General features: G+C 46.0%; 1 protein-coding gene, 1 long non-coding RNA gene and 1 other non-coding gene across 4 annotated transcripts in view; 2 read left to right on the forward strand and 1 right to left on the reverse strand.

The window, feature by feature from the left end:
* The first annotated feature begins 3,866 nt into the window (after positions 1 to 3,866).
* TRNAC-ACA lies at positions 3,867 to 3,938 on the forward strand. The gene has a single exon. It is a non-coding gene; the product is annotated as a tRNA-Cys (tRNA).
* Positions 3,939 to 10,056: 6,118 nt separating this feature from the next.
* On the forward strand, positions 10,057 to 17,613 carry LOC120863358. Of its 2 annotated transcripts, XR_005720979.1 has the most exons (5): positions 10,057 to 10,194; positions 10,485 to 10,594; positions 15,412 to 15,471; positions 15,877 to 15,939; positions 17,373 to 17,613. It is a non-coding gene; the product is annotated as an uncharacterized LOC120863358 (long non-coding RNA). The 2 variants fall into 2 exon arrangements; XR_005720980.1 differs by lacking the exon at positions 15,412 to 15,471.
* A 1,420-nt stretch (positions 17,614 to 19,033) lies between these two features.
* Positions 19,034 to 23,433, reverse strand: part of ADRA1B (adrenoceptor alpha 1B) — a 60,175-nt gene continuing 55,775 nt past the window's right edge. The window contains exon 2 of the mRNA XM_040239492.1: positions 19,034 to 19,662. Coding sequence (XP_040095426.1) covers positions 19,064 to 19,662 — 599 coding nt within the window. The 3' untranslated portion in view covers positions 19,034 to 19,063. The remainder of the gene's footprint in view (positions 19,663 to 23,433) is intronic.

The following is a 23,433-nucleotide window of genomic DNA, read 5'->3' on the forward strand; positions in this document are numbered from 1 at the left end:
TTTGATTTAGTGAGGATGAGAAGGAACTGATTTTCTAGAAATACAAATGCACAGAAATAGATTAATCACCCAGTGGTGTCCACTTCTGCTGGCAAAGCAAAATTAATGTTCTAAGAAAAAAATTCAGGGGAGTATCTCTTATTGTTCCACGTACTTATTTTTTTGTTAACTCTGTTTTGTGATTTGTCTGAATCAGACAAATTTTGGGGAGGCAGGTTAAAGGGTGCAAAATGAAGACTATTTAACAAATTACCCAGTCCTCATAAACAGGTCCACACTATGCATTATTTAGTGTCAAAATTTCAGCTATGGTGAGGCTAACTTCAAATATTTTTGGCATGCTTTATTTCTACTCCATCTGCATGGTTCGAAGAAATTTATCACATTTTACCACCAGGCACTTAGGAAGAAAACTACTTATTCTCTCATGTAGGCATAAAGGAAAAGCAAGAAGCAACATCAACTGTCTACCTTCCACTCCTCTTTTTCCTGACTTTGGGACAAGGGACACCCTGAGATCAGGACCTATTTTCTAGGTGGAGATCTCTTACCCAAAGTCACTGTTCCTTCTGGATCACAGTGTAGAACTCGGGTCTCCCCCTCCTGTGTCTAGGAAAGCCCAAGGACAGAGCTGCTCATGAGGCCACGTGCTGATGATACATATGAGAAGTTCCGGGGCCCAACAAGGATCCCTTCCATGCCTGACCTTCCAATCTTGTCCCTAAACTAGAACCAGGTTCCTACTGCCCATCTCTTCCATGTTTGTAAACAGGACTATTCTACCCTAGGAGCTAAGTTCAGCTGGGGAGGGCTTTCATTTGGCTAGGTTCTGCTGGGGAGTTATACAAAGTTATATGTTGATTTGTGACACATTTTGTGCCAAAATACAATCACTATTTGAACATCTTTTCTTTTTCTCTTAAATTCTGTTTTTAAAGGGAGAAGAAACATTTGTATGAGAATGTTCCCAGGCACAGGCAGACGTAGAACTTTAAAAATACTCTCTTTGCTGTGATTACTAATGTTTTATTGACTCTGACCAAACACGTGTATTGCACAAAGTTAGGCCTGTGTAAGGCAAGAGTGGGTTAAAAAAAAAAAAAAAAAAGTCCACATCAAGAACTGTCTTTTAGAGCAGGAATGAGACCAATTAACTTTTCTACTTATTTACGCCAGTGATGTTTTAGCATTTTTTATAGATGCCGCCCCACTCCCCATCCCCCCTGGAAGCTACAGAGCTGGTGGGCTATTTAATCCAGTTGTCTACACTAAAGTCCCGGGGCTGTCAAGGCATCAGTTTGAAGGACACTGGAAACTCCTCAGAATGTTTTTTCTTATCTAGGAAGATTTTTCTAAGAACTAAAATGCAGAGAGCTGCTTTTATTATACCTTAAAATGAATAGCCTTTTAGATCTTAGATTTAGAAATAGTGCTCATTTGGGGGCTTCTTAGTAACCATTGCTCTGAGGGGCTCCTTGAATGGATGAATGATGAAAAGAAGTCTGAGTGCTTGTCGAGGCTGCTTAGAGAGGAGTGGACTCTGCTAGTAGCATCCTCGTGGGAGGATAGCTATGACCAGCACTGTGAACATGACTCACGAAGACCCGTTTCTAGAAGATCCTCTCACTTCAGGAGGATGAGCTGGGGTTTGGGAAGTAGTGAGACTGACAAGACTGACTGATTCTTGGGGACTTCCCTGTCCAGGGGTTAGGACTCTGAGCTTCCACGGCAGGGGGCATGGTTCCATTCCTAGTTGGGGAACTAGGATCTCACATGCTGTAGCACAGCAAAAAGCAAAAAAAATTAAAATCGTTTTGAAACACATCAAGTTGATTGATTCTTGTCACCACCCATCCATCCCTTCCCCTGTTGAGGACTTCTGTGAGAGAATCATGGCTGAGTCCCCAGTTACCCTCGAGGTCAGCTCCAAAGGCCTTGGGGGAAAAGCCAGATTCTGCCTCCTCAGCTTTAATTTCCAAGCCGCAGGCCTCCCTGGCTCACTCCACTTACTCCCTTAGAGTGACACAGTGACAGGGTGGGGGTGGGTGGGGGCTGCTACAAGTTGAGCCTTAGCCAGAACTTTGTCCGCAGCCTGTAATTTCCACAGGTTTGATGGGCTCCAGTTCCTGAAAAGTAACAGTATTTGAACAGTGTATTGTTTCCCAAACTTCAGTCATTAGTACAGTCACCACATAATCTTTGCTATTTCTGGGGTCCTCTATTATTTCTGTATATTTAAGATAATAAAAATAATAAATTATGTATATTTAAAAATAATTTCTGACTGAACAAAAAATAACTTCACCGCTTTAAAAATCTATTTTAAAAGGAAAAATTCTGTGTCATCTGCATAGTTGAAATACTAGTGCCACTCGCTCTAAAGAGAAGCTTTCAGCAGAAGTAGATGCAATGAAAATGAAACAATATGCTTAAAGTTGAGCTCTGAGGCTGCCTGCCTAAAGCCCTGGGCCTAAGGTGTGCTACTTCTTTACTTAAACAAGAGAGGGAGGGAGGAAGAGAGAAACAGAGAGGGGTTGTTTGGGCTTTACTAGCACCAAAGTCAGACTTTCAATATGATGTAATCGGAAGGACTAAAAGAAACTGAAAAGACAGTACTTTCTCATTTTACTGTCTAATATTATAGGTAGGCAGCATGCAAAGTACATTAGCTGAGCAGTTGCTGCTGCTGCTGCTGCTAAGTTGCTTCAGTCGTGTCCGACTCTGTGTGACCCAATAGACGGCAGCCCACCAGGCTCCCCCATCCCTGGGATTCTCCAGGCAAGAACACTGGAGTGGGTTGCCACTTCCTTCTCCAATGCATGAGAGTGAAAAGTGAAAGGGAAGTCGCTCAGTCATGTCCGACTTTTCGAGACCCCATGGACTGCAGCCCAGCAGGCTCCTCCGTCCATGGGATTTCCCAGGCAAGAGTACTGGAGTGGGGTGCCATCGCCTTCTCCAGCTGAGCAGTTACAGGATCTTAAAAAGTTAAGATCAGGGACTTCCCCGGTGGTGCAAGCAGGCTCCAGGTTTGATCCCTGGTCAGGGAACTAGATCCCACATGCTGCAACTAAAGACCCCATATGCCACAACAAAGATCAAAGATCCAGAGTGCAACAGCTAAGACCCAGCTGCTGCTGCTGCTGCCCAGTTGCTTCAGTCGTGTCTGACTCTGTGTGACCCCATAGACGGCAGCCCACCAGGCTCCCCCGTCCCTGGGATTCTCCAGGCAAGAACACTGGAGTGGGTTGCCATTTCCTTCTCCAATGCATGAAAGTGAAAAGTTAAAGTGAAGTTGCTCAGTCGTGTCTGACTCTTCGAGACCCCATGGACTGCAGCCTACCAGGCTCCTCCATCCATGGGATTTTCCAGGCAAGAGTACTGGAGTGGGTTGCCGTTGCCTTCTCCATAAATGTTTTTTTAAAAAGGATCAGAAGGTCATAATGAAATCAATTTCCTTCTTGAATAGATAAGGAGAGATGAGGACAAACTAAATTTTTTATTGTAGTCAAATACACGTGAAATTCACTATTAGTGATATGTAGTATATTCACAGTGTTGTGCAACTATCACTGCTATCTAGTTCCACAACACTTCCATCATCCCCAAAGGCCTTCCTGGACCCATTATCAGTCATTCCTCATTTCCCCCCTCCTAGCCCTGGCAACCACTAATGTGATCTCTGTTCCTATGCATCTGCTTACACTACAATTTTATATAAATGGAATCATGCAACATCTGGCCTTTTGTATCTGGTTTCTTACACCTAGAATGATGTTTTTAAGGTTCATTCATGTTGTAGCACGTATTAGTACTTTTCATTATTTTTTATGGCTAAGTAATATTCCATTTATATTCCAACAGGGACTTCCCTGGTGGCTCAGATGGTAAAGCATCTGCCTACAATGCAGGAGACCCGGGTTCAATCCCTGGGTTGGGAAGATCTCCTGGAGAAGGAAATGGCAACCCACTCCTGTATTGTTGCCTGGAAAATCCCATAGATGGAGGAATGTGGTAGGCTACAGTCCGTCGGGTCACAAAGAGTCAGACATGACTGAGCAACTTTACTTTCACTTTTCCATTTATACTTGTACCACATTTTGTTTATCTATTCATCAGCTGAGGTACATTTGGGTTACTTCCACCTTTTGCTCTATGCTGCTATGAACATTCATATACAAAGTTGTGTTTGAGTCCCTGTCTTCAGTTTTTTTGGGTATATACCTAGGAGTGGAATTGTCAGGTTAAATGGTCATTCTATGTTTAAGTTACTGAGGAAATGCCTATTTTCCACATTATACCATTATACCATGGGTTATACCATTTTCCATTTCAATCAGCGATGTACAAAGGTTCCAATTTCTCTGTTTCATTGTCATCACATGTTATTTTCTGGGGTTTTTGTATGTTAAATTGTAGCCATTTTAGAGAGATGGACTAACTAACTCTGATTGAACACTAACGCTCCATTTCTTCTCTGATTAATTCTCCACTCAGCAGCCAAATTAATCTTTCCAAAATGCACATCTGATCACATCATCTGATTTTTGATCCCAATCTCTTAGGATGAAGACAAAAAACATCCCAAGTCCTCCGGACTTTGGCCTGGTCCTTGTCTGCCTTTCAGCCGGCACCATTCCACCCAGGCCTTTTCAGAAAGCATCCTCTTGCCAGAGCATGGAGAGTTCCCTCTGCCTGGAATGCTCCCTTCCCACACCCTCAAAGCTTAGCTCAGGCTTCACTCTCTCAGGAAAGCCACCCTCCACCAGGCCAGGGGGCTTGTCCTCAGCTCTTAGAGCACTGTGCATTTAGCCTTTTTAACACCGCCTGTTTGCAGTTACATATTTATTCATGTCATTATTTGGTCCTGTTGGAGAGCTCCACCTTCACTCTGCAGAACAGTCAGCAATGAGACCTTGGGCACTCCTTGAACTTGGAGCACGTGTCTTTCCCCTTTTCCATTCAGTCCTCCCAACGAAGGAGGATGAATTGTCCTTTCTCTGCATTCCTTTGCTCTAAGAGCAACTTTTCCCTTCCTCAAAACCTCATCAAGCATGCAGGGTTGTCTGCTGGGTTTGCTTGATTCTTAAATTCAGAAAACACTTATAGGACAATAAAAAGCATGAACACTGTTCAGGAAATGAAAAGATGAGACAGACTGGGAGAAAATATTTGCAAAGCATATATACATTCAAAGAATTGGACTTAGGATACATAAAGAATTCTTAAAAGTCAGTAAGATTTAAAACAAAAACAAAAATGAGCAGACAATTTAGACATATGATCAAAGATGTAAGCACATAAAAAGATGTTCAATATCACTAGTTATTAGGGAAACACATATAAAAATAAGCACGTAAAAAGATGTTCAATATCATCAGTCATTAGGAAATGCAAATTAAAGCCACAATAGAAGCTATACACCTGCTGCTGCTGCTGCTGCTGCTGCTCAGTCGTTGCAGTCGTGTCCAACTCTGTGCGACCCCATAGACGGCAGCCCACCAGGTTCCCCCGTCCCTGGGCTTCTCCAGGCAAGAGCACTGGAGTGGGTTGCCATTTCCCTCTCCAATGCATGAAAGTGAAAAGTGAAAGTGAAGTTGCTCAGTCGTGTCCTACTCTTCGCGACCCCATGAACTGCAGCCTACCAGGCTCCTCCGGCCATGGGATTTTCCAGGCAAGAGTACTGGAGTGGGTCACCATTGCCTTCTCCGCTAGAATGACTACATTTGAAAAGACTACCATTACCAGGTATTGGTGAGGATATGGAGCTTCTAGAGATCTCACACATTGTTGGCAGGAATGCAAATGGTACAGTAATTTTGGAAAACAGTATGGCAGTTTTGATAAAGTTATCATACAACACAACAATTCCACTCTTAGCTATTTACCCCAAAGAAAGACAAACATCCATGTGTACACACACAAAGATCCTCAGCTGCTGGCTGTGCTGAAGAGGTCTCCCCAGCAGAGGTCAGTCTGCTGCGTGTTGACAGGGTATTTTCAGCCATTACAAAGGAGACATATAAGATGTTAAGTTATCAGTCTTGCCTTTGCTTTTACAGAGTTTTCCAGGGGAATGAGGTTAAAAAACACCCGATAAAAATGCTATATAGGCTTTGTTTTCAGACACTAGAAAAAACTCCAAGTAGCTCATAAGATTCCACTGTGAGAAACACAGAGTCTGATGAGGGGAATAAGAGTCAGGCTTCCCTTGTGGCTCAGCTGGTAAAGAATCCGCCTGCAATGCAGGAGACCTGGGTTAGATCCCTGAGTTGGGAAGCTCCCCTGGAGAAGGGAAAGGCTACCCACTCCAGATTCTGACCTGGAGAATTCCATGGACTGTATAGTCCATGAGGTTGCAAAGAGTCAGACACGACTGAGTGACTTTCACTTTTCCCATATTTAGTTCCTCTAGGGAGGATTTCATATCTATGACACTGAGGAAAACTGTAAGGAAGATCAGTGGTTTCTAGGACTGAAAGTGGGAGGAGAGCGGCTACATACGATGAGTGAAATTTGGGGGTGTTGAAATCTAGATCTTGATTTCAGTATTGGTCACACAAATGCATACAGTTGTCAAAATTTATCAAACCATACACTTAAAAAAAGAGTAAGTGTAAAAAGATTTTTAAACTACTAAGAAAAATTGAAGTATAATTAATTTACATGCTGTATTAGATTCAGGTATACAGCAAAGTGAGTAAACTATATTTTCCAGATTCCATGGCATTACAGGTTATTAGAAGACACTGAATATAGTTCCCTGTGGTATATAGTAGGTTCCTGTTATCTATTTTATGCATAGTAGTGTGTATATGTTAATCACAAACTCCTAGTTTATCTCTAAGTTTTATTTTATATAAATTATACCCAATAAAACTGACTTAAATACTTGAAATTCAACCATAAAAAAGAAATAATTTAAAAATGGGCAAAGGACTTCCAACAAGCATGTAAAAGATGCTCAACATCACTAACCATTAGGAAAATGCAAACCAAAACCACAGTGAGAGGGGTCTTCCCTGGAGGTCCAGTGATTAAGACTTCGCCTTCCAATGCAGAGGGTGCAGGTTCAATCTCTGTTGAGGGAGCTAAGATCCTACAAGCCTCCCAGCCAAAAAAACCAGAACACAAAATACAGAAGCAATATTGTAACAAACTCAATAAAGACTTTAAAAATGGTCCATTAAAAAAAAATCGTAAAAAACCACAATGAGATACCATCTCATACCTATTTAGATGGTTACTATTAAAAAAACAAAGTAACAACTATTGATGAAGATTTGGAGAAACTGGAATACTTGGGCACTGTTAGTGTGGATGTCAAATGGTGCAGTTGCTATGGAAAACAATATGTTAGTTCCTCAAAAAATTAGAATTATCAGATGATTCAACAATTCCATTTTTGGATAAATATCTAAAAGAATTGAAATCTGAGTCTTGAAGAGGTATACATACACCCATGTTCATAGCAGCATTATTCACAAAAGCCAAAAGATGGAAGCAACCTACATGTCCATCAGAGAATAAATGGATAAACAAACTGTGGTATATACATACAATGGAATATTATTTATCCCTAAAAAGAAAAGGAACTGACATATGTTACAACATAGATGAACATTATGTTAGGTTAAATAAGCCAGTTGCAAAAAGACAAATACTGTATGTGAGGTGCCTAGACTGGTCAAACTCATAGAAACAGAAAACAGAATGGTGGATGACAGGGGCAGGGCAGGGAGTTGGAGGGTGGATAAAGTGAAGTCGCTCAGTCATGTCCAACTCTTTGCGACCCCATGGACTGTAGCCTACCAGGCTCCTCTGTCCATGGGAGGGTGGATAAGGAGCTGTTTAATGGGTACAGAGCTTCAGTTTTGCAAGATGATTCTGGAGATTGGTATACAACAATGTGAATATATTTAACTCCATTGAATTACACATTTAAAAATGGGTATGACAGTAAATCTTATGTGTGAGTGAAGTGAAAGTCACTCAGTTCTGTCTGACTCTTTGCAAGCCCATGGACTATACAGTCCATGGAATTCTCCAGGCAAGAATGCTGGAGAGGTGGAGTAGGTAACCATGCCCTTCTCCAGGGAATCTTCCCAACCCAGGGATCGAACCCTTGTCTCCCACATTGCAGACGGATTCTTTACCGGTTAAGCCACCATGGAAGCCCTATGTGATGTGTATTTGACTGCAATTAAAAAAAACACACACAAAACACCTTAGAGCACTTTAGGAATGTGTGTGTGTATATATATGTCCTGTATACAAAAAAGCCAAACAGGGAATATACGAAATAAAAAGAAAAACCTTTCTCTGTTCTTTTTTCTCTCTAGTACATACTCTCATTCCCATTTCCTGTGGAGAGTCACACACACAAATATATAGCTTTAAAACGTACATAAATGGAGTGAAACTATATGTACTATATGTATCGTTAGGTAACCTGCCCTTTCCCTAGCGTCCGCCTCATTTTAGAGATTTTCTGTCAGTATGCAGCCAGTGACTGCACTCCTTCTAACCATCATACTGCATTTCATAGCTGGGCTATGCATAATCTATTTAAGCATTTTTCTCTAGATGGATAGTTACATAGTTTCCATTTTCTCCCTTCCCCTGACAAAGCTGCAGTAAACATCCTTGCACATCTCTGTGGGCTTGTAAGAGTCTCCCTGTGGGTCACAAGCCTACAAGTGCTCTGTTGAAGGAACTTTCCCTTAAAATGTTACAGATATTGCCAAACTGCCTTCCAAAATATCTTCTCTAAGACCACCCCCTAGTACTGCATGAGGTTGCCTTGTATTCACACTCTCACTAGATTATCAATTTAAAAAATAATTCCTGCTGGGCTTTCAGAAGCCCCCAGAACCCCAGCCAAATAGCCCACTTTTCCCACTGACACAGTGGCCACCAGCTCGGTCTTGTTCTTGCTATCTCTCTCTCTAGGAATGTCCTCCCTAACCCCACTACCCCCAGTCCCTTTCCAAATCCTGCAGGTGGGCTGCAGCTCCCCCACCTCAGCATTTTCCTGGACACCTGGGCCTCACCTCCTGCCTGGAGGCCTCCATGGAGTCCAGGCCTATCTAACTGCACCTTCCATTGCTTCTTCAACAGCACCTGTTTCTTAACCTAGAGCTTTTCAGGTGTACCCACCAAAATCTCTCTACCCGCAGGAGAGAGTGAAAGCAAGAACTGGAATGTCTGGGGTGCACAATTGGAAGGCTTCCCCGGTGTCTCAGTGGTAAAGAATCTGTCTGCCAATGCAGGAGATGCAAGTGACATGGGTTCCATCCCTGGGTCAGGAAGATCTCCTGGAGGAGGAAATGACAACCCACTCCAGTATTTTTGTTTGGAGAATCCCATGGACAGAGGGGTCTGGCAGACTGCAGTCCATGAGGTCTCAAAGAGTAGGGCACGACTGAGCATAGCATACCGAGAGGAAAATTTCTTTCAGATCCCTCGGTTTAAGATTCTAGTTTTATATTTAAAATGTTTTAATACGTCTCACCCCATAAAATTGGTGCTTCAGGAGAGGCCCCACATTGATCCCACATTTCTGTTAAGTCCCTGGCACATCTGTATACCCAGGTAGAAAAATGCAATCTTAGTTTGATCTTCCTCACTACTCCCAGAGTTCTCCAAAAGAGACAGACTCAGATGTAGACTTACCTGTCTGGTACAGGGAGGAAGTTCAGTAAATTCACTCAGTGTTTGGTGCACTTTCCCTCTATTTGACTTGTCAGTTGGGGAGATCACGGAATTGCAAAGCAATTTCATGCCTTCACACTCCTCTCGCTTAGGCGCGCTGGACGACAGGTGGCGCCCGGGTCCGCCTCACCGCGGAGCTTGTCCTGCTCCCAGCACCTGCTCCAGAGGAGTCCTGGAGCGGTGTCGGTCACTGCAGTGTCTAAAGTACTGTTTCCCAGTCTCTGCACGTACACAGGAAGGAAGCTCGACTCTGGGAGACGAGGAGCGGTCCCGGGAGGCTTCATCTCTGCTGTGCGCAGCTGGAGACGCGGCGGCGCCAGCCCCGCAGGAGAGCCCAGCGCACCTCGGCGCGCACTGAGCTCCCCGCCCCTGAACAGCGATCCCAACTCCTGGCAGCGGCAGAAAACAGAAATCTTACGCCACTTATTTATGAGCCTGCTAGAGAAGGAAATTGAAACCTCTTGGTGTGACTTAAAAGACATGGTAACGACTGCTATGTGATTTCTGGAAACTGGTTCCCCAAGCTTGTTACAACACCGTCCTTTCCCCCCCTCACCTCTCCCCCCCACCCCGGCTTGGCTTCTTCCTTGCTGGAGGCAGGGGTGGGAGGTCAAAAGCTTGGGACAGAAGGATCAGAGGAGAAAAGTCATTTCTCTGAAGCCACCTAGGCTTAAGGCAGATGGCCAACTCAGTGTTTACCCAAGCAGGTCCTGGAAAACAGTAGACTCTGGTGTATGTGGAAGGGGTGTAAAACCTGATCCTTTTCCTGACAGGGTGCATGTGCTTCTCCAAAGGTAGCTTACCCACCAGCGGAATCATTTGCGAAAAATGCAGATTACCAGGCTTTACTTCCACATAACAAATCAGCCGGGAGAGGCCAGAGGTGGTAGCCCGTGGGTCTGTGTTACATTTGCGGTAGTAGTTCTCTTTGGAGAAGGCAATGGCAACCCACTCCAGTACTCTCGCCTGGAAAATCCCATGGGAGGGGCCTGGTAGGCTGCAGTCCATGGGGTTGCTAAGAGTTGGACACGACTGAGTGACTTCACTTTCACTTTTTACTTTCATGCATTGGAGAAGGAAATGGCAACCCACTCCAGTGTTCTTGCCTGGAGAATCCCAGGGACAGGGGAGCCTGGTGGGCTGCCGTCTATGGGTCGCACAGAGCTGGACAGGAATGAAGTGATTTAGCAGCAGCAGCGATTATTCTAGGGATTATCTCATTATCACCCACCCAAGCCTTTGAGGTAGGCATTTGACCCCCATTTTACAGGGGTCCTAAGATGATATAAAACTTTCCCAAACCAAACATCTTCCCAGTTCTTAGCAAAGGTTCTTCTCCAGGAAGGACAGGGGACATTGGAAAAGTTACAACCGAGTTTCTGGTCTGAGATAAGTAGAAACCCTCGCCCCGAACAGCATTCCTTAAACTACGGTTCTTGCACTGTGAAATTGAGTTAGTGGGCCACAGTTAGCACTATTTTAAGTGACCATGTAATTAATAATACAAAATGAGAAAGAGAGTCTATTCTGTAAGCAAGTATAAACTTTATGAAACTTTTGTTCCTTATATCTGTATGCCTCAGTGGTTTTCAGCTGTGGACAATTTTGTCTCCTAAGGAGACATCTGGAAATGTCTGGAGACAGTTTTGATTGTCACAACTAAAGCGGGACAGGAAATGCTTCCGACATTGAGCAGGTAGAGGCCAGGGATGCTGCTAAGTATCCTACAGTTCACAAGAGAGCCCTCTGTCCACTCCCTTAGGAAATAATTATCCAACACATGCCCTCAAGAAACCCTGGTGTAGGTATATCTATATATCGAGATCTACGTGTGCTGGGCTGCAGTGTGCAGTGTCCCATTCTGTGGGTTGTAGTCAAAAAGCTTGAGAGCTCGTAGCCTAGAAGACTCCTTGGAAATCCAGCTCCTGAACCTAGTTCTGCCACTGAGCTTTGCTCACCAGGCCCTAGTAGCATCTGTCCCTGCTCAGAGGATCTGAATGCACTATTGGTTTTCTCCTGGTTTGCCTTTATTGTCAGATCTCCCCAAATAGGATTTCTCCCAGGAGAGCTGGCATGTGGACATAAGTAGCTTCAGAAGAGAACCTTCTGGGACTTCCCTGGTGGTTCAGGGGTTAAGGCTGTGCACTTCCAATGCAGGGGTCTTGGGTTTGATCCCTGATCAGGAGACTCTGATTCCACATGCTGGAGCGGAGCAGCAGGAAGAGAACCCTCTAACACCCATTAACCCTGGTGCAGACAGAAGGTTTTCACTTTCCTGTTGGCCAGTTCTGAGACCCTTGGTTCTCCTTGTGTCCCCACACTGAGCTAATCACTAACACTAGTTGAACACTTTCTGTAAGCCCAACACTTCTCAGTTCCATTCATTGGAAATATTTCTTCCTCTTAGCAACTGTGTGAAGAAGATTCTGTCATGGAGGTTTTACTAGTGTGGGAACTAAAGCTCAGAGAGGTTAAATCACTTCACTAGGACCGCACAGCTTGTCAGTTGCAGAGCTAGGGTTTGAACTCAGCCTAATGACCAGGCTATACTGCCACTTTCCAAGCTATGTTCTGATTGGAACCTAGGCTTGAAACACGTCTATCACACAGACAGACCTGGTAGGAGAGGACGAATTCTAAGCTGGGGCCAGGCAGTGTTTAGTCTTGTTCTGACTCTTCCCCTTTTACCCCGGAAAGGAACTTTCAGAGGTTCAGCTTCCCAGTCTGTCAGGTGGGGATTCCTGTACCTGCTAAGCCTGTCTTAGGAAAACTGCTCTGGGAACACTATGGACATGGAACTGCTTGGGCCAGTCCTTTAAAGACACCCACCCTGTCACCTCTTACCTCTTTGACATGCCTCTTCATCCAGGTTCTCATTTGTTGCCTCTTAGAGCCTCCTGTATCCATCAGCTTGGGCTGCCAAACAAACTCTGCAGACGGGGTGGCTTAAACAACAGACATTTCTTTCTTACAGTTCTGGAGACTGGAAGTCTGAGATAAGGCACGAGCAGACCTAGTCCTTGGTGAGGACCCTGTTCCCGACTTGCAAGTGACTTCTCTCTCACCACGTCCTCTCATGACGGAGACAGGATGCTCTGGTGTTGCTTCCTCTTATAAGAGCACCCATCCCATCATGGAGGCCCTGCCCTCCTGAGCTCATCTAAACCTAATTACCTCCTGAAGGCTCCACCTCCTAACACCATCACATCGAAGGTTAGGGCTTCAACTCGAATCCTTTCTCCCTGGAACTCCCAAAGCCCTTTATCTACTGGCCTCCAGTGGCAACGACGCTGGGTCCTTCCAAAATTCCTGTGTCTTCAGGGAATGTCCAATTTCCTCTTCCAGACTGAAATTTTCACGAGACAAACCCTGTGTTTTATTTGCGTTTGTTTCTTTGGCTCCTGGCTTTGTGTAGGTGCTCAACAATCGCTTGTAGGATAAATGAAAGAACAAGTGGGGGAGTGAAGTACAGGTGTGAGTGGTTGCTGGGTTTCAGGTGGTGTTTGGCAGAGACACAAACGTGCTTCCAGCAGTAGCAGCTGGCACTACACGTGAGAACAGTCACCAGGTTTTTACACTTTCATCTGCTCCTGAGCTGTTCTGGAAGCTTGTATATAGATGCTGCTTTTCTGATGAGGCCATCAGCAAGGGCCAATGCTCTTTATCTTACTAATCCCAATGAAGTTGTCTCCACAAATAGCTTGTCTCTGAGGATTGCGCTTTGAGGAGAGAACAAAAGCGGAATCATAGATTGGCAGAGCTTGGGGGTTGTCTTTGACTCAGGGCTTCTGATTGCCAGACAATAGACAGAAACCTAGAGAGGGGTGGGGACTTGGGGGCTGGGCTATGACCAGATGCCTGGCCTTCAGCCTCCCGCCTCCACTGAGGGGTATATGAAAGCACTAACTATGAAAACACAGGGGTGCTGGGTAGGCAGGACCCAGCTGACATTCTTCAGATGCCTCCTCCTACAGGAAGCCTTCCTTGACCAGGACTGCCCCTGGCCCAGCTCCCAACATCAGGTTAGAGGTAGGAGCCCCTGCCATGAGGTCCCCGAGCACTCTCTTCTGCTGTGAGAGCATTCTGACACTCATGGGAGGTAACATACACTCATTCATTCAAAAATATTCAAGCACCTACTGTATGGGAAGCACTATTTTAGATGCTGAGGATATAATAGTGAACAAAACAGACAATAATACCCACCCTCACGAAGCTTGTATTTCTAGTGAGCATAGGAAGACAACAAAACATGAAAACAGATAAAAATATATAACATGCTCAGTTCAGTCGCTCGGTTGTATCCAACTCTTTGCTACCCCATAGACTGCAGCATGCCAGGCCTCCCTGCCCTTCACCACCTCCTGGAGCTTGCTCAAACTCATATCCATTAAATTGGTGATGCCATCCAACCATCTCTTGCTCTGTCATCCCTTTCTCCTCCTGCCTTCAATCTTTCCCAGCATCAGGGTCTTTTCCAGTGGGTCATATAACATGCTAGGCATCAATAAGCGCTGAATGATGTGGGCGGTGAGGAGGTCAGTTTTAAATAGGACAGCCAGAGGAATCAGATGACCCCTGAGGGGTGACATTTGAGGAAAGACGGAAAGGAGTTGAGGGAGGAAGCCACATGGACAGAGTGGGAGCTAGGCAGAGGTGTCAGCAAGGGCAAAGGCCCTGAGTAGGGAGCAAGGCTCCCCAATTTGAGGACCAGCAGAGGCCAGCGTGGCCACAACGGAGCGAGGGAGTGGGAGGGGCCTGGGAGAGAACGTCAGAGCAGACGGAACATTTGTTCACTCCCCACTTCCCAACGCACACTCTTCAGTGAACTAAATAGGAAGACAAACATGGCCAATTCCTGGCTATTAAGCTTCAGAAGGCAGGTCCAGGTACAAGGTGGGAGGACTGTGAGAGGATGCAAGTTCTTCTGAAGTGACATGACATTTCTTCATATCTTCACTCTCACCCTCAGCCAGCCTAAATAGAGATTCTGCGGACTGATGGGGTAGGGTGAAGATGGTCCTGAAGGAATCGACTGAGAGCAGGTGGGGTCGCTGGAAGGAAGCTACCATGTCTGTTTCCAGGGCCAGGTGGAAGTCCACCCAGAGTCTGAGCTGAGGATTGGTTGCTCTTCTCCTTTTTGGCATCTGCTGAGGCCCTCTTGGGGATAACAGGCAGGGTGAGGCCAACCTTCATCTGGAGAAGTGATGCTCAGTACTTTGCCTAGGTCCCATGCACTCCCCTCCCAAGGTTCCAGGGCACTTACCTATCACCTCCATGCCCCAGATGTAGATGAAGCCTGACACTTGGGGTCTCACCAGGAGAGGATGGTGGTAGACACCACCCCAGCCCAAATCCTGTCACACACGTAAATGGGATTCCCTGGTGACTCAGCCACCTCTCATCCAGGCTGGGCTCCATCTCTCTTGTGTATGTTTCTCTCTTGATTTGGCTACTTCTCTATATCAAGAGAGTAAAATCTGTTGAAATCCATGTATCTGTTAGGAGATTTGGGTTATTATGCTCAGTTTTCTCTGGTTTTTATCAGACTTTTAAAGGAGCTGTTGGTTTAAGAAGGTTCAGTACACATAAGGTGGCCCACAGATATTAAAAATAATGCCCAGTCTGGCAAAGCTCTTCGGTATTTTGTCTCATCCCAATGTGAGGTCAGTGCTAATTGTATCCACTATTTTCACGCAGGGCATTCAATCTCAGGCCTGAGTAGCTGGTTCAGACAGTGGAGATGGGCCTTGAACCCAGGTACATGTTCAGAGCAGCCCAGTGTCCCCTCCTCCCACTCCTTTATCATGGGATGCACTATCTCTAAGACACCCAGGCTTCCCTCACACACATATTCTGTCTTTGTCACTCTAGAATGTTCTATAACATTATTTTTTATTAAATTTCACTTTTCCTTTTAGTTTGGGCTGATCACTGCTTTGAGTAATATGTTTCTTCATGCTATGACACAAAATTCTTTTACTCTGTTATAAACTTGTGTCTTTTTTCCTCAAGTTGGACCTGAGTCCTAAAACCCTGATGTCTGATGAATAGCACTGAATTTTTTTTCTTTGTCCCTTTACTCAGATTCTCTAAACTTCATATATCAAAGTAATGAATAACTAATACTCTGCGAATAGCTACCCTTTATTGGATGTTTTCCAGGTGAGTAGCACGGTGTTGTTTTACCCTCATAATCTCATTAGATCTTTCTAATATCCCTATGAAGTAAGTATTATTATTATTACTATTTTATAGTTAAGGAAACTGAGGTTGTGGCAGGAGTGGGATTTGAGCCCAGAACTGCAGGATTAACTACTGCCCTTGCCAAGCCACTGCCCTCTTTACTTTAGTTGCTGTAAAAATGTATCCCCGTGCATGCTTCAAGGGTGACAAATGACCCAGCAGTGGTTGGGTGGCTGGAGATGATAAAGTAGGGCTGCTTTACGGCCAGTTGTGAGGTCAGAGCAGAGAGGACCTGCTCTCCCCAAGGGCTCTTGATGAACTCGTGGCTTTGGCTGGGGTACACCGCAGTGAGGCTTCCTGGAGAGGTCAGCGTTATTGCAGGCCCTGGCTGGGGGCAGATCTGGAACCTAGCATTCTCTGGGGATGTGAGCCATGGCTTGGTCAATTTTCCTTCTGGAAAGAGGTATGAGGCTGTCACTGCTATTTTGTGCTGCTGGGTGGCCTCCAAACACCAATCATGTCTGAGGTCATTGGAACTGAGCAACTCAAGGAATACCTTTGGTGACTGTGGCTTTAGATACCCGAGGTCCAAATTATAACTTGCGTCTGCCCAGTGATTCACTGTTCAGTGTTTACACCACAGTGAGCTCATTGAATTCTTTGTGCTTCCTGCTGGGCTCTGATGATCGTGTCCATTTGATAGATGCGGAAACAGATGAGAAGAGGCAAGGTAAATTGCCCAAGATCTTGAACCCAGGTCCTGTTGACTCCAAGTCCCATTCACTGGTGATCTTCAGACTTCATGCTGTGGAGCCCTTGAGTGTTCGGGGCAGGCCAGGGAAAGGGCTGAGGAGGTGGAGGAGGAGGCCAACGGGCTGAGGCTCTGTCTTCCTTTTCCTACTTCACTCCAGGCCACACTTGCATCAGGATTCTGTGACAGACTTATTTGAAATTTTTGTGTTGCTAAGAAAATATTTCCAGAGGACTCTCTCAAATGGTACTTTCTTCTCTGGGAATTGGGCACAGGCTCTTCCTTCCCTAGGACTCCCTTTTTTCTATAGAGGCAGGGAGATACCTGCTCTTTGTTGGAGAGTATACTCAATCCCAAGGTGGCAGCACAAGGGAAGGGAAACGTACTGGACAGGGTTGCAGCAAGTCTTAGCCCTAGGTTAGTGTGACTTGGCAAGTCATTTACCTTACCCTCTGTATCTGTTAAGATGAGGGCATTGGCCTACATAATTCTGAACATCCAGTTTCATTGAAGTCACCAGTGAATCTGGGATATCATGCTTAGTTCATAGGATCTTAAACAGAGCTGAGTCACTTGAAATTTGATGAACATGTAGTAATTTTTTTTTGTATGCATTTTTTTTCCCCTGGAAGGTGTACCTACAGCTTTCATCAGAGTCTCAAAGGGGTCTGTGATACAGAACAGCTAGCATCTAAGGATTTTTTTCTTTTTCTCTTTTTGGCAGATATGCTGGGGAATCATATTTCTCCTTAGGGAGGGGGCTAAAGTTATAAGAATGGTGTGAGAAAGCTATTTGGAGAAAGGAAACAAGGGAAACTTATGAAGACAAGCAGAGCTAAAAGATGGAAGCTATATCAATGAGTAAGAGCCTGTGAGCAAGTGGGCAGTACTATTTAAGCTCCTGGATCCAGCCATGCCTGATACCCCAACACTTTTCAGCTAAATAAATGACTGCTCCTCCATTCTTAAGGCATTTTCTATTTCAATCATCTATCGGATAAATAACTGATGTGCTAATATTACTGGAAGAAGCTACTGCCATTTAAAAAATTAATGAATCACAACATAGAAAAAGCAAAATAGGAAGAGAAAGGGATTGAGGGGGTTTCCTCTCAGGTTTTTTGTTTTCAATTTCAGGGAAGAAGAATGCTCCTTATTTTGTTCCCCATCCTTTATTCTTTTAGCAAACCAGAGGCAGAAAAGACCTTAGAATCAATCTTGACATTACACAGATGGGGAACCAAGATCCAGAGGAGATGTGACTTTCTCAAGGTCATATACTAAATTGGAAGCAGCACTGAGAGTAGAACAGAAGTTACCTTCTGCAAGGTATGCTCCTCCTCTCCGCAAATCTTTCCTCAGTGATTCTTCTCCAGGCAGGCTCTTCAGTTAGCAGAGCTTAGGAAAGTTCTTACACCCACATGTGTCGTATCCACACATGGATCCTTATCTTGCCCAGAAAATTCTGCAGTCTGGCTTTCTTCTTCCAGTTCCATGGGCACAGGCGAACAGTGCAGTGTTTTGTCCAAAGATGTTGGAGGAGGTAAGGGACCCAAGCCCTCACAGGTGACAGGCCCACCTAGGTAGCCCCAGCTAGGATTGGGGTCCTGGGGATCTGGACCAGGGCAGGTATTGCCCACGGCAGGAGGATTTACAACTGCTAAGGGTCAAAAGGAGACAAGCGGGATCTATGGGACAAGTCCAGGGGTCACTTTCAGCCGCAGGGTTAGATTAGTGCAGCCCTTAAAGGCAGGAATAGCAAAGGCACAAACCCGGGCCAAGCCGGGGCCGGCACAGCCATTACCCATAGGGTCGGCAGGAGAGAGGGGCATACCTGGACGCGAAGGTAAAGGAAAGTCAAGAGCCTACCTGCCCCCGCATTCACAAACCACTCAAAGCTGCACAGGAGAAATGACCTTTAATGTCCAAACTTTGTTTCCAACCCCGCCAAAGTGACACCCTTCAGGGAAGTACAGGAGGGGCTTGAGAGGTAAGAAATCAGGAGACAGACAGCGCCCCGGCGCCTCCTGGGCGCACGCACACTCGCTCTGCCCCCCTCGCGGGCGGCCCCACACACGCACACACGCAATACACGCACATCGCACAGACACACGCACGTGACCCCACAGTTAAATACATGTACAGAGGGACTCGTTTAGATATATACAGAGAGAGACGGAAATCCCGGCCGGCGTCGGGTCCCCCAGGCTCTCAGCATGCTCGGCCCAGCTCTCCGCGCTGTACCTGGCACCCATGCCCCTGCCAGAAAAGCAGCTGCCCCTCTTCCCGCCCCCCTCCCCCCGTTTCCCGGTGGGGCCCCGAGTCTACCGGGCGCCGACACTCCCCTCCCCCCTCCGCCCGCCCTCCCCCCACGATGATGGGCTCCCCAGGGAAAGGAAGCGGTGCGCGGGGACCCTAAAACTGCCCGGGCGCCAGGGGCATGTTGCTTTTGAAGCCGGGCTGCCCGTTGGCCACGTCGGCTGCGGCCTCGTGGCCGGCGTCCCCGTCAGTCCCGGGGCTCTCGGGCTCGGCAAGGAGCTTGAAGGTGAAGAGCGGCCCCGAGTCGCGGCGGCCGCGGCGGCCCGGGGGCTCGGGCGCGGGCAGGCTCAGGAGGGCGCCGGGCGCCTTCCACTCCGGGAAGGCGCACAGCTCGACGGGCGGCGCCGCGCCGCGGCCCAGGTAGCCGGGGCTCGGCGAGGCCGAGGGCAGGGTCCGCTGGCTGCCGCTCAGGCAGCTGCCGCTGTCGTCCAGCGAGTCCTTGCGCGACTGCGAGCGCTCCAGCGAGCCGCCGCGCGTCCACGGCCGGTAGGTGTAGCCGCAGCCGCCCAGGCGCCGCCGACGGCGGCGGCGGCGGCGGCCGCGGCACTGGCACCCGAGGATGCGCACGAAGGCGCGCTTGAACTCCTTGCTGGAGCACGGGTAGATGATGGGGTTGAGGCAGCTGTTGAAGTAGCCCAGCCAGAAGACCACCTTGAACACGGCGTCGGGGGCCTTCAGGGTGGAGAACAGGGAGCCTGCAGGGGGAAAGGGTGGGGTGGGCACGGGTAGAAAGACAAACAATCGGTGAGCAATCAGACCCTCTCTTCCGTGTGATTTGCCCACAAACTGTCCACCGGTGGTATTCCTGTCTCCTGCCTCCTTTGCCCAGGCCAGTTCCTCTGCCCGGAATACTGCCTTTCCATCTCAAAACACATGACTCCTACATGCTTTTTTTAAGTCCAACCTCCATCTCTTCACCTTCGCCCATAAAAGTTTTCCTGATTCAGCTAAACAGGATCCAAGCAACTGCATTTATAACGTTCTTAGGACAGTGCTGACCACTTTCTTCGTGAATGGTAATAAGAACCACACACAGTTCTTGCACAGCTGTTGGAACGGCACTGTGTTGGTTCCTCACCTTCTATTTTATCCTTCACAGAATGCTATGAAATATGAGATGTATTAAAGACCTAAAGGTGAAACCTTTATAAGGTAAAAGAAGACAAGGTAAACGACAGTCTTACCGATGGAGAGGTGAAGAAAAACGACTTAACACTTCAAAAAGATCAACTGTGGGGCAAGAGTCGGAGAAGATATTTACAATGTCTCAAGACTAAGGTCCGTCTAGTCAAGGCTATGGTTTTTCCAGTGGTCATGTCTGGATGTGAGAGTTGGACTGTGAAAAAGGCTGAGGGCCGAAGAATTGATGCTTTTGAACTGTGGTGTTGGAGAAGACTCTTGAGAATCCCTTGGACTGCAAGGAGATCCAACCAGTCCATTCTGAAGGAGATCAGCCCTGGGATTTCTTTGGAAAGAATGATGCTAAAGCTGAAACTCCAATACTTTGGCCACCTCATGCGAAGTGTTGACTCATTGGAAAAGCCTTTGATGCTGGGAGGGATTGGGGGCAGGAGGAGAAGGGGACGACAGAGGATGAGATGGCTGGATGGCATCACTGACTTGATGGATGCGAATCTGAGTGAACTCCGGGAGTTGGTGATGGACAGGGAGGTCTGGCGTGCTGTGATTCATGGGGTCGCAAAGAGTCGGACACGACTGAGTGACTGAACTGAACTGAAGACTGTCAAGAGATTGGTATTTAGAGTATATTAGGACTCCTAAAAGTCAACAAGAAAAAGCATTCCTAGTAGAAACGTGGGCAAAGAAAAGGAACAGGCAATTTACAAAAGAGAAAACTTGAGGGCTAATGAGCATATGCCAAGGTGCTCAAAATATTAGGCAGTCAAATAAAGTGAGAGCCACAAAGTGAGAGAACATATTTGTTACATTGGCAAAAATTAGAAAGCTCGATAGTGCCAAGTGTGGAAACATGGGGAGTCTCCTGCTGGTGGCGGACACAGGCTGTGAAGACCTGATCCCATTAAGTATACGGATACCTCCTGACCCAGCAATTTTGCTCCAGGGCAGGGATCTGAAAGAATTTTCACACAGGTCATCAGGGGCCATGTGTGACTATGCTCAGGGTGATGATGTTTATGGTGTTTATGGTGACAGAGCTGGAAAACACTTGGGTGCCCCTCACTGGGAATTATGGAAAAGGGGAGTTTGGACATGCATAGCAGAGCAATTACGAAGTACCTAAAAGTCCAAATAGCAATATGGAAAGATCTCAAATACCTTGTTCTTTGTAACAACAACAACAAAAAGTAGGAAACAGAATGAGCTTTATAACATAACATCTTTTAAGTAACACACCAAACAACCAAACTCATTTGCAAAAACACTTTCAAGTTAAAAAATACATATCAAATGCAAAATGGGTGTCTATGGGTGAGGCAGAGGGAAAGGGGAATAGGGGATAGGAATAAAAGGAAATGAATCAATAAAATAAGAGAGACGCCAGACTTAGACCTATGATGATGGGGTGCTGGTAACTGAGAAACATGACTAACTCACACGTCTGAATCGAGGTCCAAAAGCATTTAATGCAAAATTAAGTTCAAAACTATTTCCATTTTAAATACAAGGCAACTGAGACTTGGAGAGGTTAAATAACTTGCCCCAGGCCACATAACATGTTTGTAATATAGCTGGGATTTAAACTCAATTCTGTTTGAATATGAAACATTTTTGTTTGTTTGTTTTGAATGCTCTTAATTTCCCTTTGTGGAAAAATGAGAAGCTATTAAAAAGCAAAAAGAAAAGAAAAAATATTTTAAAAGCACAAACCCACAATGTAGAGATACCACATTTTGGTACACAAACTTCCAGATTTTTTTCCTGTTGTATATACTACACACGTAAATACATACGTAAATGTTTGCATATGTACACGTAAATGTTGCAGATACATATACATATGTAAATGAATATATTTGTTGTATATACATATGTAAATGTTTTAAAAATGCAATTATACTTCACAGAACATTGTGTAACTTCAAACCATGTCCCTAAACCAGCCACTCCACCTGTAGCACAGTGACTTCCGTATTCCTGTCTAACCTCCTCTGTTACACTGTGAGCTTCCTAAGAGCCTGGTCTTTGGGATCACCTTTGAATCCATTTGAAGGAAGAGCGTATGAGTGGGAGAAATCTTAGCAAATCTCGAAATCCAACTTCCTCACTTGATCCATGGAGACACTGAGACCCAGAAAGTGGCTGAAGATCCCACAGTTGTTGCATAGAAGCTGTAAGAATCCCAATTTTGGATTGCACTTGAGTTTTCCCCCTGCAGTACTTGACCTTCTTGATTATTGAGCTCTGGCTTGTTACAGGGAGCCTCCTGATTCTCTGCTTGGCGATAGAGGGATGGTGGCTGGCCAGGGTTTCTGCTGCAGGGTTAAGTCAGAGAGGGATTAAACTTGGAAAGGTTATCCATACTTGTTGCATGCTCGCCAAGCTGCTTCAGTCGTGACTGACTCTCTGTGAGCCTATGGACTTGTAGCTCACCAGGCTCCTCTGTCCATACGATTCTCCAGGCAAGAATACTAGAGTGCGTTGCCATGCCATCCTCCAGGGGATCTTCCCCTACCCAGGGATCAAGCCCGAGTCGGCTACGTCTCCTACATTCGCAGGCGGGTTCTTTACCACTAGTGCCATCTAGTGTTAACTATAAGTATGCTGACTTCTCAACTCTGGGTTAGGGCTAGGTGAGGCCAATGAGGGCGCCACCTCGTGGTCTGATTCGTGAAAAGGTCTGCACCGTTGGGTTTTTGTCCCAATGTCCATCACCGACTCGATGGATGTGAGATTGAGCAAGCTCTGAGAGTTGGTGATGGACAGGGAAGCCTGGCATGCTGCAGTCCATGGGTCGCAAAGAGGTGAACACGACTGAGCGACTGAACTGACTGTCCAGGATTATCCTTTGGATAGAAGGCTCCAATGGCAATGCAAATATGACGTGTGGACCTCAGATATGCAGATGACACCACCCTTATGGCAGAAAGTGAAGAGGAACTAAAAAGCCTCTTGATGAAAGTGAAAGAGGGGAGTGGAAAAGTTGGCTTAAAGCTCAACATTCAGAAAATGAAGATCATGGCATCTGGTCCCATCACTTCGTGGGAAATAGATGGGGAAACAGTGGAAAGTGTCAGACTTTATTTTTTTGGGCTCCAAAATCACTGCAGATGGTGACTGCAGCCATGAAATTAAAAGACGCTTACTCCTTGGAAGGAAAGTTATGACCAACCTAGATAGTATATTCAAAAGCAGAGACATTACTTTGCCAACAAAGGTCCGTCTAGTCAAGGCTATGGTTTTTCCAGTAGTCATGTCTGGATGTGAGAGTTGGACTGTGAAGAAAGCTGAGCACTGAAGAACTGATGCTTTTGAACTATGGTGTT

This window comes from Oryx dammah, unplaced genomic scaffold, assembly GCF_014754425.2.
Source record: "Oryx dammah isolate SB20612 unplaced genomic scaffold, SCBI_Odam_1.1 HiC_scaffold_5, whole genome shotgun sequence".
NCBI lineage: Eukaryota > Metazoa > Chordata > Mammalia > Artiodactyla > Bovidae > Oryx > Oryx dammah.